Source organism: Plectropomus leopardus, chromosome 11 (assembly GCF_026936395.1).
Source record: "Plectropomus leopardus strain MGB_pleo_1.0 chromosome 11, ASM2693639v1, whole genome shotgun sequence".
NCBI lineage: Eukaryota > Metazoa > Chordata > Actinopteri > Perciformes > Serranidae > Plectropomus > Plectropomus leopardus.
The window spans coordinates 19,063,507-19,077,739 of record NC_142186.1 but is presented as its reverse complement, the minus strand read 5'-3'; the positions used below and the strand labels follow the sequence as shown (position 1 = coordinate 19,077,739).

At 40.3% G+C, this 14,233-nt stretch overlaps 1 protein-coding gene across 4 annotated transcripts in view; it reads right to left on the bottom strand.

Annotated features, from left to right (window-relative positions):
- Positions 1-867: 867 nt before the first annotated feature.
- Positions 868-14,233, bottom strand: part of nbeal2 (neurobeachin-like 2) — a 49,112-nt gene continuing 35,746 nt past the window's right edge. For all 4 annotated transcript variants that reach the window (XM_042490641.2, XM_088084192.1, XM_088084195.1 and 1 more), the window contains 25 exons: positions 12,696-13,019; positions 10,924-11,073; positions 10,650-10,807; positions 10,348-10,472; positions 10,130-10,247; positions 9,023-9,180; positions 8,786-8,919; positions 8,592-8,699; positions 8,405-8,500; positions 7,976-8,100; positions 7,694-7,834; positions 7,478-7,608; positions 7,272-7,381; positions 7,061-7,178; positions 6,820-6,917; positions 6,595-6,708; positions 6,412-6,498; positions 6,170-6,279; positions 4,996-5,168; positions 4,669-4,763; positions 4,440-4,556; positions 3,175-3,336; positions 2,526-2,674; positions 2,285-2,420; positions 868-2,082 (listed from right to left, as the gene is read on the bottom strand). In XM_042490641.2, the coding sequence (XP_042346575.2) occupies positions 1,987-2,082; positions 2,285-2,420; positions 2,526-2,674; positions 3,175-3,336; positions 4,440-4,556; positions 4,669-4,763; positions 4,996-5,168; positions 6,170-6,279; positions 6,412-6,498; positions 6,595-6,708; positions 6,820-6,917; positions 7,061-7,178; positions 7,272-7,381; positions 7,478-7,608; positions 7,694-7,834; positions 7,976-8,100; positions 8,405-8,500; positions 8,592-8,699; positions 8,786-8,919; positions 9,023-9,180; positions 10,130-10,247; positions 10,348-10,472; positions 10,650-10,807; positions 10,924-11,073; positions 12,696-13,019 (3,333 nt within the window). In that variant the 3' untranslated portion in view covers positions 868-1,986. The remainder of the gene's footprint in view (positions 2,083-2,284; positions 2,421-2,525; positions 2,675-3,174; positions 3,337-4,439; positions 4,557-4,668; positions 4,764-4,995; positions 5,169-6,169; positions 6,280-6,411; positions 6,499-6,594; positions 6,709-6,819; positions 6,918-7,060; positions 7,179-7,271; positions 7,382-7,477; positions 7,609-7,693; positions 7,835-7,975; positions 8,101-8,404; positions 8,501-8,591; positions 8,700-8,785; positions 8,920-9,022; positions 9,181-10,129; positions 10,248-10,347; positions 10,473-10,649; positions 10,808-10,923; positions 11,074-12,695; positions 13,020-14,233) is intronic.

Here is a 14,233-nt window from a genome sequence, read left to right as displayed (position 1 = left end):
TCCACCCTTCGCTCCACAGCTCCAAACTCTCATCCAAATTTTATCCACTTCTGCCTCCAAAAAAACAATGTGGCAACGGCTGAAATGCAAAAGTCGAGGCTTAAAAACTTGAATCCACAAACAAACTGGTGACGTCACAGTAGCTACGTGGCGGGAAGCATCACGAACAAGAGGCTCATACTCTTGACAGCACAAGCTGGACATTAATGGTGTTCTCCTTGTCTGAACTGTAATGTCAGCGACCTTATTGGTGCGAGGTGAGCTTGCAGTAGATGAACGGCTCCTTCGGCGCAGTAATTTGATTGGCTGGTGTTGTTCAGTAGAAAGTAAACAGTTCCAAAGTAAAACATCTCACAACAAGGTCTGCGGATTATCTTGAATAACCGGGTCATGATTTCTGGAAAGAGACATTGTTGAGTTTTTCAAATGTATTATTTTTTTTTGGCGCTTTGAGAACCACAAGCCGAGTGCCATCTCGTTCCGTTATTTTTGAGAGAAGGCAGACATCACTACGGCTTCTATCTCCAGCACACATTCACACCAAAACAAATCTGGACTGATAAATAGCACTACAGGTAAGAGGAAAAATGTCTTAACACAGACTAGGTCATTTGTGTGTGTGTGTGTGTGTGTGTGTGCGTAGTATTATGGGTATTGCATTCACCCCAAATAGTTCCCTTTGTCTCTGTCCCGTCATGATGCTGCATAACAACTACTTTGTTCCAGCCACAGTGAAAGAGGCTGGCAGGAAGTGAATTCCTCTGACACTCACTCACACTCGCCTTTACGCTTACGTGTTTCAGAGTCGTCACGTCTTGAGATGTTTTCAGTACTTCATAAAAAAAGTACAATACCAGTACAGACAAGTATGTGAATCTAGCCAACAGTTTACTGAGTTCATGAACATCTTATCCACATCTGAATCATAGTTGAGTTGTAATGTGTGTTTAAATCAGATCAGCGGGGGTACAGTCTGACACATAGTGATCTTACATAGATGATTGGAAGTTGGTGTGGATACATGGCTCGAGACAGAAGCTAAAAAAAGGCACTTTTCAGGTGAAATAAAACAGGGACACAGTAAGTGATGGACAGAGTTATAACAAAGGACACATTTGTGAAGGTCTATTCTCCATTGTGTGTAAGGCAGCGGGAGGCTCTCCTCTTGAGTTTCATTGCATCCAAGCTCCACAGTCATGATAAAAAAGTGAATATATTTCACATACTAGACCATTAAAGCAGTTATTGCTTTAATTGTAACAGTTTTACTTTGCTCAGAGCATAAAGGAATGCAGGATTATACACTGTGGTATTGCAGTGCAATTCTGGTGCAAGGATCAGCAAATCCTGATGTCGACTGCTTAATATCACAACACAACAGTGGTTCAGTAAAGTGACCAGTTACCCCTCTTTACAAAGTTAAACCCCATGTGGTATTTACCAGTATTGCGACATGGAAATCTCGAGCAACATCTACAGCAGATTTCAAGTTTCCAGGAGTTTTAAGAAGGTGCCGTTATCAAAACAACGGCTTTGGGACATTCAACAGCGCAGGATTCACAGCTGTTCCCCTGACAAGGAAGAAGACAGGAACAAGGAGCCTGGAGAGTTCACAGCGGTACTTGTCTCTGTGTCTGAGGTTGAATCAGTACGAGTCACCTCCCTGAAATACGACTCACTGTATTTACAGTTTAACAGGGGTTCAAACACCAAGCTCTTCTCCGTCCACAAAAACAAGGCCACTCTTTGGAATGATGCTGATTAAAAACAGTACACAGCTGTAAAAGAAATATGCAATAAAATATCACTTAAGAATAAAAAAAGTGCACAGTGTATAGTTGCTCTCTCAGAGAGATCCGTGGCTGAGAAGGATAGTTTCCCAGCTTGTTAAGGGGACAAACGATTTGTTGAGTCTGGCGAGCATCTTGCCAGTGCAGGTAGTATATGCGGCCTACAGTCCTCAGAGTTCCTCCACCATCGCTCATCTCATTTGCCAGCATTCTCAGTGGGATTATACTCAGTTTCACCTGCCGACACCTGAGAGATGCGCCGTGAGTAGCCCCAAATGCGGCGTGAGCGAACCTGAGAACCAGAGTGGGAACATGTTAATCTTCACTTCAGGGCTAAAATGGAGATGTTACACTAAAGACACTCAATTATCATGAGAAAAAGCTGGTTTGCACCGAGCACTTAGCATATGATTACCCCCCTCCTCCTCCTCACACAAACATACACCGCCACCCTGCTCCCGCATCTCACAATCACTTGATGTCCTGCTTCTCACCTCCTCTGGCTTCCCTGCCCCCACCACAATTAACTTCCCGTCCTCCAGTCCCACCAGGATGTGGCTGCACTCTTTGGTGACAGACAGACTCCGCACAGGGACCTTCAAGGCCAGGGGCGTTACTGAAGCATCCAGGCTGTCGAACAGAGAAGAGTCAGATTGAAGAAACACACTTTTTAATATGCAGCTTTAAATTGGCAGCATTCTAAAGAACTTCAAACTTTGCTCTCAAAGCTTTTACCTGCATAAATCTCGTATGTGGAGGCTGCCCTGCATGGTCCCCAGGATGATGTGTTCAGACACCAGATGGAGAGCGGTCACCTGCTCCTCCATGGTGAAGGAGGACAGCAGACAGCCATTTACTGAATAAACATGAATGGAGTACTTGCCCTGTGGGAATAGGCAGAATTTGGGTAATGGAGTAAGCAGGTAGAGACACTTGTTGGAGTGTGTGTTTGTATATTCACTGTACTGTGTGTATTAAAGGAAAACAACCATTTTTATACCAATCATTCATCCTGTGTTACATGGAATTCATTCAGAAAACTTTGTTTACTTATACGCCTTCACAGTGAATCAAGGCTTCAAAAAACAAAAAAATAATAAGGTTTTAACAGAAATGCACTTGTTCACAATACTGAGCATACCACCGGATAAACGACAACGCTGCACAAGTTGTGCTGGCATTTGTGAGTAGATGTTTCGATACTGTTCAGTGGTGTTAAACGTGGCCCCCTATTACTTAAATTCATCAGCAATTTTCTCCTTTGGATTCTTCATTTACTGTGGTGGCATGTGAGAAAAGCAAAGTTTCTTAATGATTTCAACGTAACACGGGATAAATAATTCTTCTACAAATGGCTATTTGGTGAAGTATTCCTTTAAAGTACCTTTCTGTTGGCGCGCTCCTCCAGCGAGGTCTGCACCACAATGTGGCCCTCCATGCCCACCTGCAGCTCAGAGATTTGGGCGGGTACACAGCTATCACACGGAGGCCTCAGCGTTCTCAGGAACTGGCCTCGTCGGACAGTGTGCACTATCACAGTCCCATCCTGACACACAGTGAGCAGCAAGGCAGAGTCAGTAAAGATGAAAAAACTCTACTTTTTGTGCATTTTTATGTGTTTTTATTTTATTTTTATTGTTGTTTCCCAATTGCAAACCAAAACCATATGCGATCACAAGTAGCTTGTTTATTGGACTCTTGGCATGCTGCAACTTTTGGCAGAGAGTCTTACTAGATCAATGTAAAGCCCTTAAAACTACAGCTAGGCATAATGGACTTTTATGTTCCATGTATCTGCTCTAATTTAACCCGTTAGGAGCACATGAAAAAGAAGCCCAAAATGAGAGTCCGCTGGCTATAAGATGGAAACATCTGTCTTCTCATACTTAATAATCGCTTGTTAGGGTTGTTTCCTGTTGCTGGTACAGATTATATTCCTACTTCTAATGAGCCACATTACAGTTTGCTTGGAGAAGATCCAAGCAATGTTTTCAAGCATATTGTGGTTGTTTACGCTGCATAGCATTTTTTTCCACCTGCACAAACCTGCAGAAATCAAGCAAAATTCAATTAAAAAAAGGCTTCTTACATAAAAGCTTACTTTAAAGCAGAGGATATTAATTAAGAGGTTAATCAATTAGTGAATCAACAGAAAATACATCTATTGTAATATTTGATTAATAATGCCGAAAAAGTGCTCCAGCTTTTTAAATGTGAGAATTTACACCATTGATAGTCAGTTTATGGCTCATTAATACTTCCTTAATTACAACAGTAGATGCATCTGTTTAAAACATTGTAAAGGTCCCTGCCCTCACACTTCAATGAATCTTTTATTACGACATAAATACAGCAAATAGATGGCTCTAGTTAATATTATTATTTGTTTAACTGATACCCAACGTCCTGTCATTTTGCAAAAGTGGCCCCCTGTATCACTGATTTACACCTTTTCTTTGCTCTTCATTGTTATACACTGAATATTTTGGGTTTTAGACTGTTGGTCAGAAAGGATTTCTTTTTTAAATAAAATAATATTTGATTAATGATTAATGAAAATAACCATCAGTTGCAGCCCTTACTTAATGTGCACATTCTGCAGATTTTGTATCAAGCTTATAACTCTCCACAGAATGTGATATCGCTGACCTTTGACCCTGACACTGCCATGTCCAGTTCAGTGCTGATGGCCACACAGGTGACCTCCTGGTCATGTCCACAGAAAATCTGCACTGGCCGAGGAGACAGACCGCTGGAGAAGCCACCCTGAAGTAAAGAAAACCAAGAGAATCCATATGTGAAGCCACGACTTTAACTGCAGCTTGTAATGATGCACATGTGTATGAGTGTGTGAGTCAGCCGAAATGAAGATGTTTACCTGCTGCAGAACCTGCCACACTATACAGGATGTGTCCCTTGAACCAGAGATGAGGTAGATGCCACAGAGATCCAGAGCCAAGCAAGTAACAACGTCTTTGTGGGACACATGAAAATACAAATGTATAACATTGAAACAAGTATTTAAATATATATATATATATATATATACTGTCTATATATATATATATATATATATATATATATATATATATATATATATATATATATATATATATATATATATATATATATATATATATACTGTCTATATATATATATATATATATACTGTCTATATGTTTGACATATGACAATAAGAGCTCACCGATGTGCCGGCAGATCCTGCCCACCAGCTTGCCCTTCCCCAGCTGGGTGATACGGAGACTGCAGTCCCAGTGTCCTCCACTGAACAGCAGGCGGCCGTCATTAGACACCACCAAAACCTGAGCGCTGATCTCCACCCCGGGAGAGAAAGGCCCGCTCAAGAATCGCTGTGTTCTGCACCACATTGGCAGTTTGGAAAGATCAAAGTCAGAAAGAAGACGTGAGACTGAGCTGCGGCCTAAATGTGGAGGAGATTTAGAATCTGCACATTAAACTGTCATGACATCTGCAAATTACAACCTGCGTGAAACAGTGTTGAAATGGTTCTCATCATGATTTATTTTGCTTTTATGTGATCCACATTCAAGGTCAGTTTAAAAGAAGATCCATTAAAGAAAAATTCAATTAATTAAACAGACTTTGAAGCTTCACAGACAAAGAGGGATTGTGAGACAGATGTTATGCTTCCATTTGAACTGCCATGAGAGTTTTATGCATCTGTTGAAATGATGTGAAGTGAATTTTCACTCCAGATATTAATTGCATTTTTTCCTTCCTGAACGACTATATACTACTCAACTGTAATAGATGTGAAATGATTGCTATCATTGTTGTATGCCATGACTCAGTTTTAACCCTTAACCGGGGGGAATTTTCAAGTCAAAATATATCCAAATTGCTGAAATTTGCTTATAGCTACCAGTACACTGTTTATTGGAGATGAGTTCTTTTTCACCACTGTAAAACAGTAGATGCCAGTGATTGCACAGTGCAACTTGTTGTGTAGGCTACTGTTTTAGAGTGGCAAAAAAAAAATTTCCAGGAAAACAGCTGTTTAATATGGGTATGAATTACTTTAAAGTTAATTTGTACTCATCGATACCCAATCCAGTATTTTTTGCAGAATCAGAAGCATTTTCGATGCTGCTATCAGATTCAGAGCAACTTAAGCTTTCACATCCATTATATTACAAAAACTATATTTTTTACTGAGTACCGAGAAGCTTGTTAATGTTTTTTAGAGACAGCAAATGACATTCCTTTGAGATTTTGGTAAACAGATATTTAACATTTTCATTCATTTTAGATGTTGCGTGGTTGCGTAAACCACAAAAAATATAAATTTAATATAATGTTCACCCAGGTATATTTATATATTTTCGGAGCACACTCACTTGGGATTAGTCATGTTGGGGTCCTTAGTGAAGGTGAAGTAGTTGGCGATGTTTTTGTCGTACGGCAGCCAGCTGTGTGTCCCTATCAACCCATTTGAACTCACAGTCACCTGCAGAGAAAAAGTAATACAAAAATGTTTAACTATTTAGTATGTGAAATATATATTAATATAATATTTTTAAAAGTTATCACTGTTATAACATTGTAATAAGTTTCACCCGCGTGTCAGACTGAACCTTACCAGTATATCTGAGCCCTGTATGATGAAGGAGCGATTCTGGCTCTTTGGTACCACAGCCTGTACCAGTGGAAGGCCGTCGCTTACCACCTGAGACACACACAAACACACGTTAATATATACATACACACCAACACAATATGAGTTATCTATTTAGAGGAATAATGAGATCATGACAGAACCCACCTCCACAAATGGCCGAAGTTTTTCAAGCTGCTCAAAGATGTTCGGAGGCACAGTGTCCAGGCGGGCCTGCCGCCTCGACGCATTCTCAGCTGACATGCGAGGAGGATGAGGTTCCTGGTTGGAGATAGAAATGTGACAGTGCCACTTTTTTAAAAACAGAACTTACCAGCATTTTGTTGATAATTAAGGCCTTAAAATAGCTGTGATTTATTCTGGGAGTTTTACCTTGAGGAGCTGACAGGGGGTCTGTCCAAAGTTGCTGATGATGCCTTCCAGGGCCTTACGCTCCGTCTCGTTGGCAATTGCATCCAGATCTACAGCACCTGTAAAAGAGCCAAACCAGCAGCAACAGTGAGTCTCATGCAAGAACACAGACAGTAGGGATATTTGGAACATCAGGAGCAAAAAGACAACTCTTTTAACAAATCCATCATTCGTAGGAAAGAATATTCATTTTTTTCCTTACCTTCATAAGTGCAGTAGTAGAAGACATTGAGGGTGTTCACTGCCTCTTCACCTCTCTGCTTGTAACCAAAGATCAGATCAATCCACTCGTGGAGGTGACTGGACACATGCTCACATTCCTGGATGTAAAGAATACAAGTTGTTGGCATTTTGAAGTATGTAAGAAGACAAATGCCTGAAAAGTTTTAAGACTATAAAGTGTGTCGACTCACCAGAGCTTTCCTGTGCTGCTTGATGAAGTCTTCTCTTGATGTGGCCCAGCGAGGCAGCAGGACGTCCGTCACCTCGTCCTGAGATATCTGCAAATGTCCCAGGTCGAAGCCTATAACAATAATGCAGCAGTGATGCATTAGGCTCTTTAAAATATTTATGTGTTATCATCTTACAACAAAACAAAGCAGATCATTTTTTTCCTCACCATTCATGTTCTGCAGGAATTCTGGGAAGTAGAAGAACTCTGGGATGAGCTCTTTGACATCAGCTGGACTCTCCATGCGAGCCTGCCAGGCTGCTGCCACCGAGTGGAACTGTCTGTCAGCACAATCAAACCTAAACAACGACGACATGTGCAGATATGAGAACACAGAACAGCAGAACATTTTGTGAAATATAACGCACTCATCAGCGTGCCCACCTGCCGCTCTGCAGTTGGATATGCAGAGTGGTGAACGGCTCCATGCGGATCATGTAGTGCATGACTCCTGCTGCATTAGAGTAGTGTGTGCCATAGTGGAATTTATCAATGGTGCCTGTTGGGTCCTCAAAGCTCTCATACCTAGTGACAAACGAGAAAAATGCTCAGGGATTAAAGCAGCACAGCGTTTTTGCCCATTTTAACCCAATATAATAAGTTAGGCTACTGACCTGCAACTCTTTTATACAAGAAACAAAATCATATTATTATATATCCGCTTACTTTTCTCTGACATTCTGAGCATGGCGGGGGTTGACCACACCTATCGGTTTGGACAGGTCTCTGAAAACCGACGGGTCCTCCAGATCCAGAATGGGAGAGGTGTAGTCACACAAGATCCAAGGGAACTGGACAGAAGCAAAGACGGACTTCCAAGATTAGCGTCAACAATTCAGTAACCGACAAAATGTTTCCTCTTCTGTTATGTTAAGTTATGATGTTAAATAATTGCAATAAAAGTGTTTTTGCAGATTATTTTAATGTCACAGTAAAGCTGACCTTTGTCATTGTAATAAAAAAAGGTCAGGACTTCATAAGTTTATCCTCTTAGACATTTGTATAAAATTCCATCATCAAGTTCATCCTCTTTAGGAACAAAACCGTCACCAAATATATAAGTAGTGCACACTGTGAGGGGATGGATGTACTTACCACAGGATACTGCGACAGGTCGTTGTAAGTGCGTCCAGCAATGGTGTTCAGTTGCATCAAATACTCAAAGTTGGAGATTTCTCTGCATACCCATTTCTGTTCAACACATTAACATCGGATTGGTCCAACACATTAAGCGCAATTCTGTGCATAATAAACACTTCATAGGAGTCAATTAAATAATAACCTGTGTAAGCCCGGATGCCTTTAGTAGCTCTTGGGGGGAGCGAGAGCCGAAGTAGAACAGGTTGGGAGGCCGCAGCCCGAGGATCCTAGAGTACACTTTGTTTCGTACCTGAGAGGGCAGACATCAAGAATTTAAAAACATTTATTTCATTTGAATTACACAGCAGAATGAGTTCAATTTGATCCTAGCATCACCTTCTTCCTGAAGTTGATGAAATAATGAGCCTGATCAATGAAGAACAGCTCGAGCGCAGATCGTCGCAGGTTGTAGCGCCTTAAATGCACCTCTCTGAGCTGAGACAGAGGTCTCTTGAAATCAAACCCGATTCCTAAAGACACAGACATCATTCACTTCTATAAGAATCCTTTGAAGAACATAAAAATTGAGGTGTGATGTTGTTGTGATATGTGATCAGAATCACATTATCTTACCTTCCTCTGTCTCTTCTTTCTCGCTGCTGCCGTCATAGAAGTACAGGTGGTGCGTGGTAACCTCCAGGCGACCCGGAACAACTGCCACAATGGTGATGAGCTCACAGTCTTCAGACAGAACCAGTTTTTCTTTCTGGCTCTCGTCTTCTGCCTCCACCCTGACAGCATGGGAAACAGTCAAACCTTTACATTTTCTGTGCTGCATGTTAATGCTCACCAGGACCAGTGGTCCACAAAGTACACAACTTTATTACTTGAGTCAAAGTATAAATACTCCTGGTTAAATATCACTCCAATACAAGTCAAAGTTGCTGAATACAACTTTTCTTGTGTTAAAGTACTGGAGGATGCTTATTTAAAAAAATGTTAAGTATTTTAAGTCCTTTTTTTTCAAATCTCAAAGCATGATGTCTATTGTTACAGCACATTCACAAAACCCAATTACTAAAAAATAACCCACTGAAGTTAGTGTGTGGTAAACAGAGAAAACATTTAAAACATTTAACATCTCAAAAACTTCAAACATGGACTTGAGTTATAGCCATGGGTGATCTGGTGGGGAATCTTCATCTCCATCCACTGCCATAGACATTACTAACTCTGCATAACCAAATACAAGCGCCTGCTGATGACCTCTCCTCTCTACCAATGAGCTGCCGGGTCTGAGTAGTTCATGCGTGAGGTAGAGGTATAGAAACACCACTTCGACAATCAAACCACACAGAACTGCATAATCACAGTTCATGGACTTTTGCATTTTAGAAAAGAAAAGAAAAAATCATCTGCTGACTTCCAAGCAAATGTAACGAGTAACGAAAACCTTCATGGAAATGTAGGGGAATCAAAAGTACAATATCTATCTTTTAAATGCAGTGGAATAAAAAAAATACGTTTCCAAAGAAACCCAACCCTCAAATAAAGTACAAATACTCAAAACTACACTTGTGTGTACTTTACTTTACTGGAAATTAATGTTGAAGGACTGCATAGTCTTTCAAAAGTGTGTGTCTGGTCCATATGAAGTTAATTTTTTCTTTGTTTATGGCACATGAAAAAATTGCTGTAATCTGCAGACAGCAATAAAAAAGTTGAGAAATAGAGACTCACTTGTTATCTAAAAAGACAAGGTCTTCGTCTCCTAACTGGTCATCCTCCATGTCGCTGACTTTCGCCTCCTTTGCAACAGCCAGTGGGAGGGGCTCAGAGCTACGAGGGCTGTCAGCTCCTTAAGATCACAAAAGAAAAACGACAACTTGTGCAACTTTTCTGTATATTTCCTACATAACAAAAGAACAAAGATAATATGTTTACACACGGTGACATACCCATGTTATCCCTCAGAGCACTGGCGTCACTGTGAGGATCATAGTTGTAGTTGGGCACCAGTTTGAGACGCATCTTTGAATACGTCTCTGCATTTGACAATTTCAGTTTCACCTCTGGTTGAACTCTGGCAAAACAAGGGGAAGGAAAATGTATAAGTCAGCATATTCTGAGCAGCAAGGCACAGCTAAAGGACGGTATAGTTTCAGATGAATGTTTTTCCCTTTACTTTAAATTACTTGTGATTCTTTGTCAGAACAACTGAAAAGAAAGTTGGGTGATTGAAAGTCAGAGGTTGTCATACTTGTTGGCCCACGCTCCTCTCTCACTGGTCAGAAGCCTGCGGAAAGCTTTCCAATGCTTCCACACCACCCCCTGCTGGCTGGAGCTCTGCTTCTGCCAGCTGAGGTACCTGTTGTTCTCACTTCTGACACGCTTCAGGTAGGGATCAATGATCACTTCCTGCTTTCACACAAACAGATGCAAATGTCAGACCAGTGATGTGTCATGTAAACTCTGTGTTTGACCCAGCTGTTATATGAAAGTGTTTGCTGCATGAAGGTTGAAAGTTTTATAACCTGAAACTTTGACTTGCTGTCTGATCTCTCTTTGTCTCGTCTGTAGGACGTACTCATCAGGTCATCGAAGCAGGAATTCCAGAAATTGGACATGATGTCATGGCTCCTCCCAAACCTGTCCAGCTCATACTGCTCCATGGTGGGCTGAACCTAGAGCGAGATTTTCACAAGGAGGACATTAACACACACACACAGCTACAAAAAAAGTTCAGGACAGCTCAACAAAGAAAAAAAAACCTTCATGCAAACTACAAAACAAATACCTACATTAAAAAAGATTCACTAAAAATTACCAACAGAATTCAACTTATGGTGATAAGCTTTAAAATGAGTGCACACTATTATGACAGGCGCACACTGGTTACTTGTTACCGCCTGATCTTATCTTCTCGTCACATGATCAAAAAGACTTGACACTGGATAACACCGACATACATATTTCTAGAAATCATCATTAAATATATATATGACAAAAATATCTAAGAAAATAAATAATAAGAAATGGCCTGACCAATGACCTGAAAAAAAGCAAAAAAAAAAATAAAACAAAAAAAAAAAGACCCAAAATAAGTGCTGAAATTTGAAAAATATCTGAAACAGAATTTTAAATATATAATAAAACTTATTAAAAAACTAATTTTCAGGTGTTTTACTTGTCACATATTACTCATTTCTTGCAATTTCTTTTCAGAGATTTCTTGCCAAACTCCTTATTGCCTTTTCCACCCAAATTTTTGAAAGACATCAAAGTAATTAGCTCAGGTTTGAAAGGGTTTAACAGCTTGTGAAAGGTGTCTGAATGCAGCACAAGAAAACTGATGATGACCTAAGTTTCAAAGGGTTAATTTAATGAAAAAGGTTATTAGTTTTTTTTAACATATTAAACATATTTTGTTCTAGACTGTGACTGACTACTAAAAGAAAAGAAAAAGAACAGACTGTGATGGAGGTGAATTTGCCTTTTCAGTGGTATATATAGCAAATGAATTGCATTATTTGCAAGGGCCCATTTCTACACAAATATTGTTGGAGAGCCTACTCTATCTATGGGCCCCCTTACACCACTGGCCCCAGTAACCGCCCTGCCCACACTGTCTATACTTGCGCCTCTGTACTATTGGTCACTTCATGCTAAAAACAGGAAGCTGCATAAAAATACAGAAATGTATTGAACTATCCTGTACATTAATTTAAAACAAGTACATGGGCTAAACTGCAACCACGTTCACACTTAAACATGCATGCTTGAGAAATCAGCCTGGGCCAAATTTCAAGAACTGTCATGGCAGCCAAAGTTATGCCACACTGGCTAACGTATTGCAGGATCTGTATACATAAGTAATCTAAACAAAACAGATTTATGGATGTGCACTGTCACACAGAGCAATGATAAATCCTCATCTCAGCTAGTGGCGAGCGTGTCTGGCATCAGTTTTCAGGTCTGAGCATAAACTTATCTCTGCTTAAAATACATTCAGGGTCAGCTAAAGAGCACTTTAGGGAGTTTAGTTTTTTCTGCTTTCTCAACTTGTGATAGCAGTTTTAAGAATTTGGATTACATCTCTCAGCCACCCACTTGGAGGTAACCTGTCATCTGATTGCAAAAATCCTGAGTGTACACTAATGTGACAAAGAACAGAGCCAACATTATCTGAGAGAGGACGGCTAGTTGAACCTGCTCGGTCCTATGAAAGATTGGACAGGAGGCTCTGTAGACTCCCTAAAGATAAATTAAGTCTTTTTTTTTTTAAATGCACAGCCAAAACTCTGACCTGCTGCTGGTAAAAGCCCTGCCACTCCACTGTGTGACAGTAAGCCTTCAGGTCCTGGGCGAAGGTGGTGCTGCCGTTGGTGATGGGCAGGTTTGGCAGTAGGTTTTGGAGGGTGATGGGGTCAGCGTGCTGATCGAGCAGCGTCCGCACGATGGGCACCAGCTGGGAGAAAGTCTCTGCATGTCCACAGTTGGTGCCATCCATGACACCTCCTGGCCACAGGGGGGCGCCCAGTTGCCCAAGCAGGAAGCACACCTCCTCCCAGCTTAGACACAGCACCGTCTGGAGGAGGCTGTGGAGCTTCACATAGGCCATCACACACACCTGAAGACGGACGAGAGGAAAATGACTTGCTATGTTTCTAAGTGAGAGCCTATCCATACAGTTTATAAGGAGATAATAAACATATATGTGTCAAAAGTGTTTTATTTTGAGTCCTTGTTAAGAAATACACCCCTCATGAGAGAACATGTTTGTCAAGAAGGACTTAATCAGTGGTAAAAGAAAGCCTATCAAAACGACATTGTAGAAATGCTACAATAGAAGCAAAAGTATTGTATTTTTAGCAGTATAATGTGGGCAAAGAAATAAATCATTGAACCAAGATTAAAGTACAGAAAAATGGTCCCAGTGAGATTATATTATATTTTAGATAATAGATAAAAAATACTTTATCAATCCTAATAGGGAAATTATTGACCAACAGGGAAATTATTATTATTGTAACTGTTGCATTATTCTACAAGATGTATTTTACTAATGTATACAGAAGAGGATCTTTCTTTAAACTTAGGCGGGCACGGAGGGCACCACCCACCCACACATCCACCCACACACCCACTGGGGGAAGCTTGCCTAGGTCGCCAAATGTGCTAGGTCCACCTCTGGATGTATTTTGTTGTTTTGTTGAGGTAGAGCAAATTTTTTCTATATGTTGGATAGTGTTTTCTCTAACACAGGATCATATTTTATAAGCTGATGATAAGCACTATCTGAAAGATCTCTATCAGCAAAGTACCATGGTAATTATAGCTGTCAGATAAATATAGTTAAGTGAAAAAAAGCACAATACCTCCCACTGAAATGTAGTGGAGCAGAAGTGTCAAGTATTACAAATCCAGATACCCTATAATTGTACTTCAGTACAGTGCTTGAGTAAAAGCTCATTATGACCGTCACCACTGGAGTTAATGAAGCTATGTAAGGTACAAGGTAGATTTATCGTCCTTTTTATAAACATAGTTTAAGAAGAAATAGGGGTGTTTTTTCAATTTTATTTTGTATATTCCCTCAATTTAAAACTGTAATTGGTCATTTTTATTAAAAACAGCCTTTTTGTCATATTTGTGGTTGCACATAAGTAAGATAATCTGTGAAAAAAAATCATGATCCTCTGCCTCTACATAAGGCTTCTACTGCATGTGAACAAAAGCAACCAATCAGAGTCGACGAGTCTATAACGCAGCTGTCAGTCATGTCAATCACTGCTTGTAATCTGCAGTCAATCTGCCAAACAAGGAGGCGCTGATCAAATACCA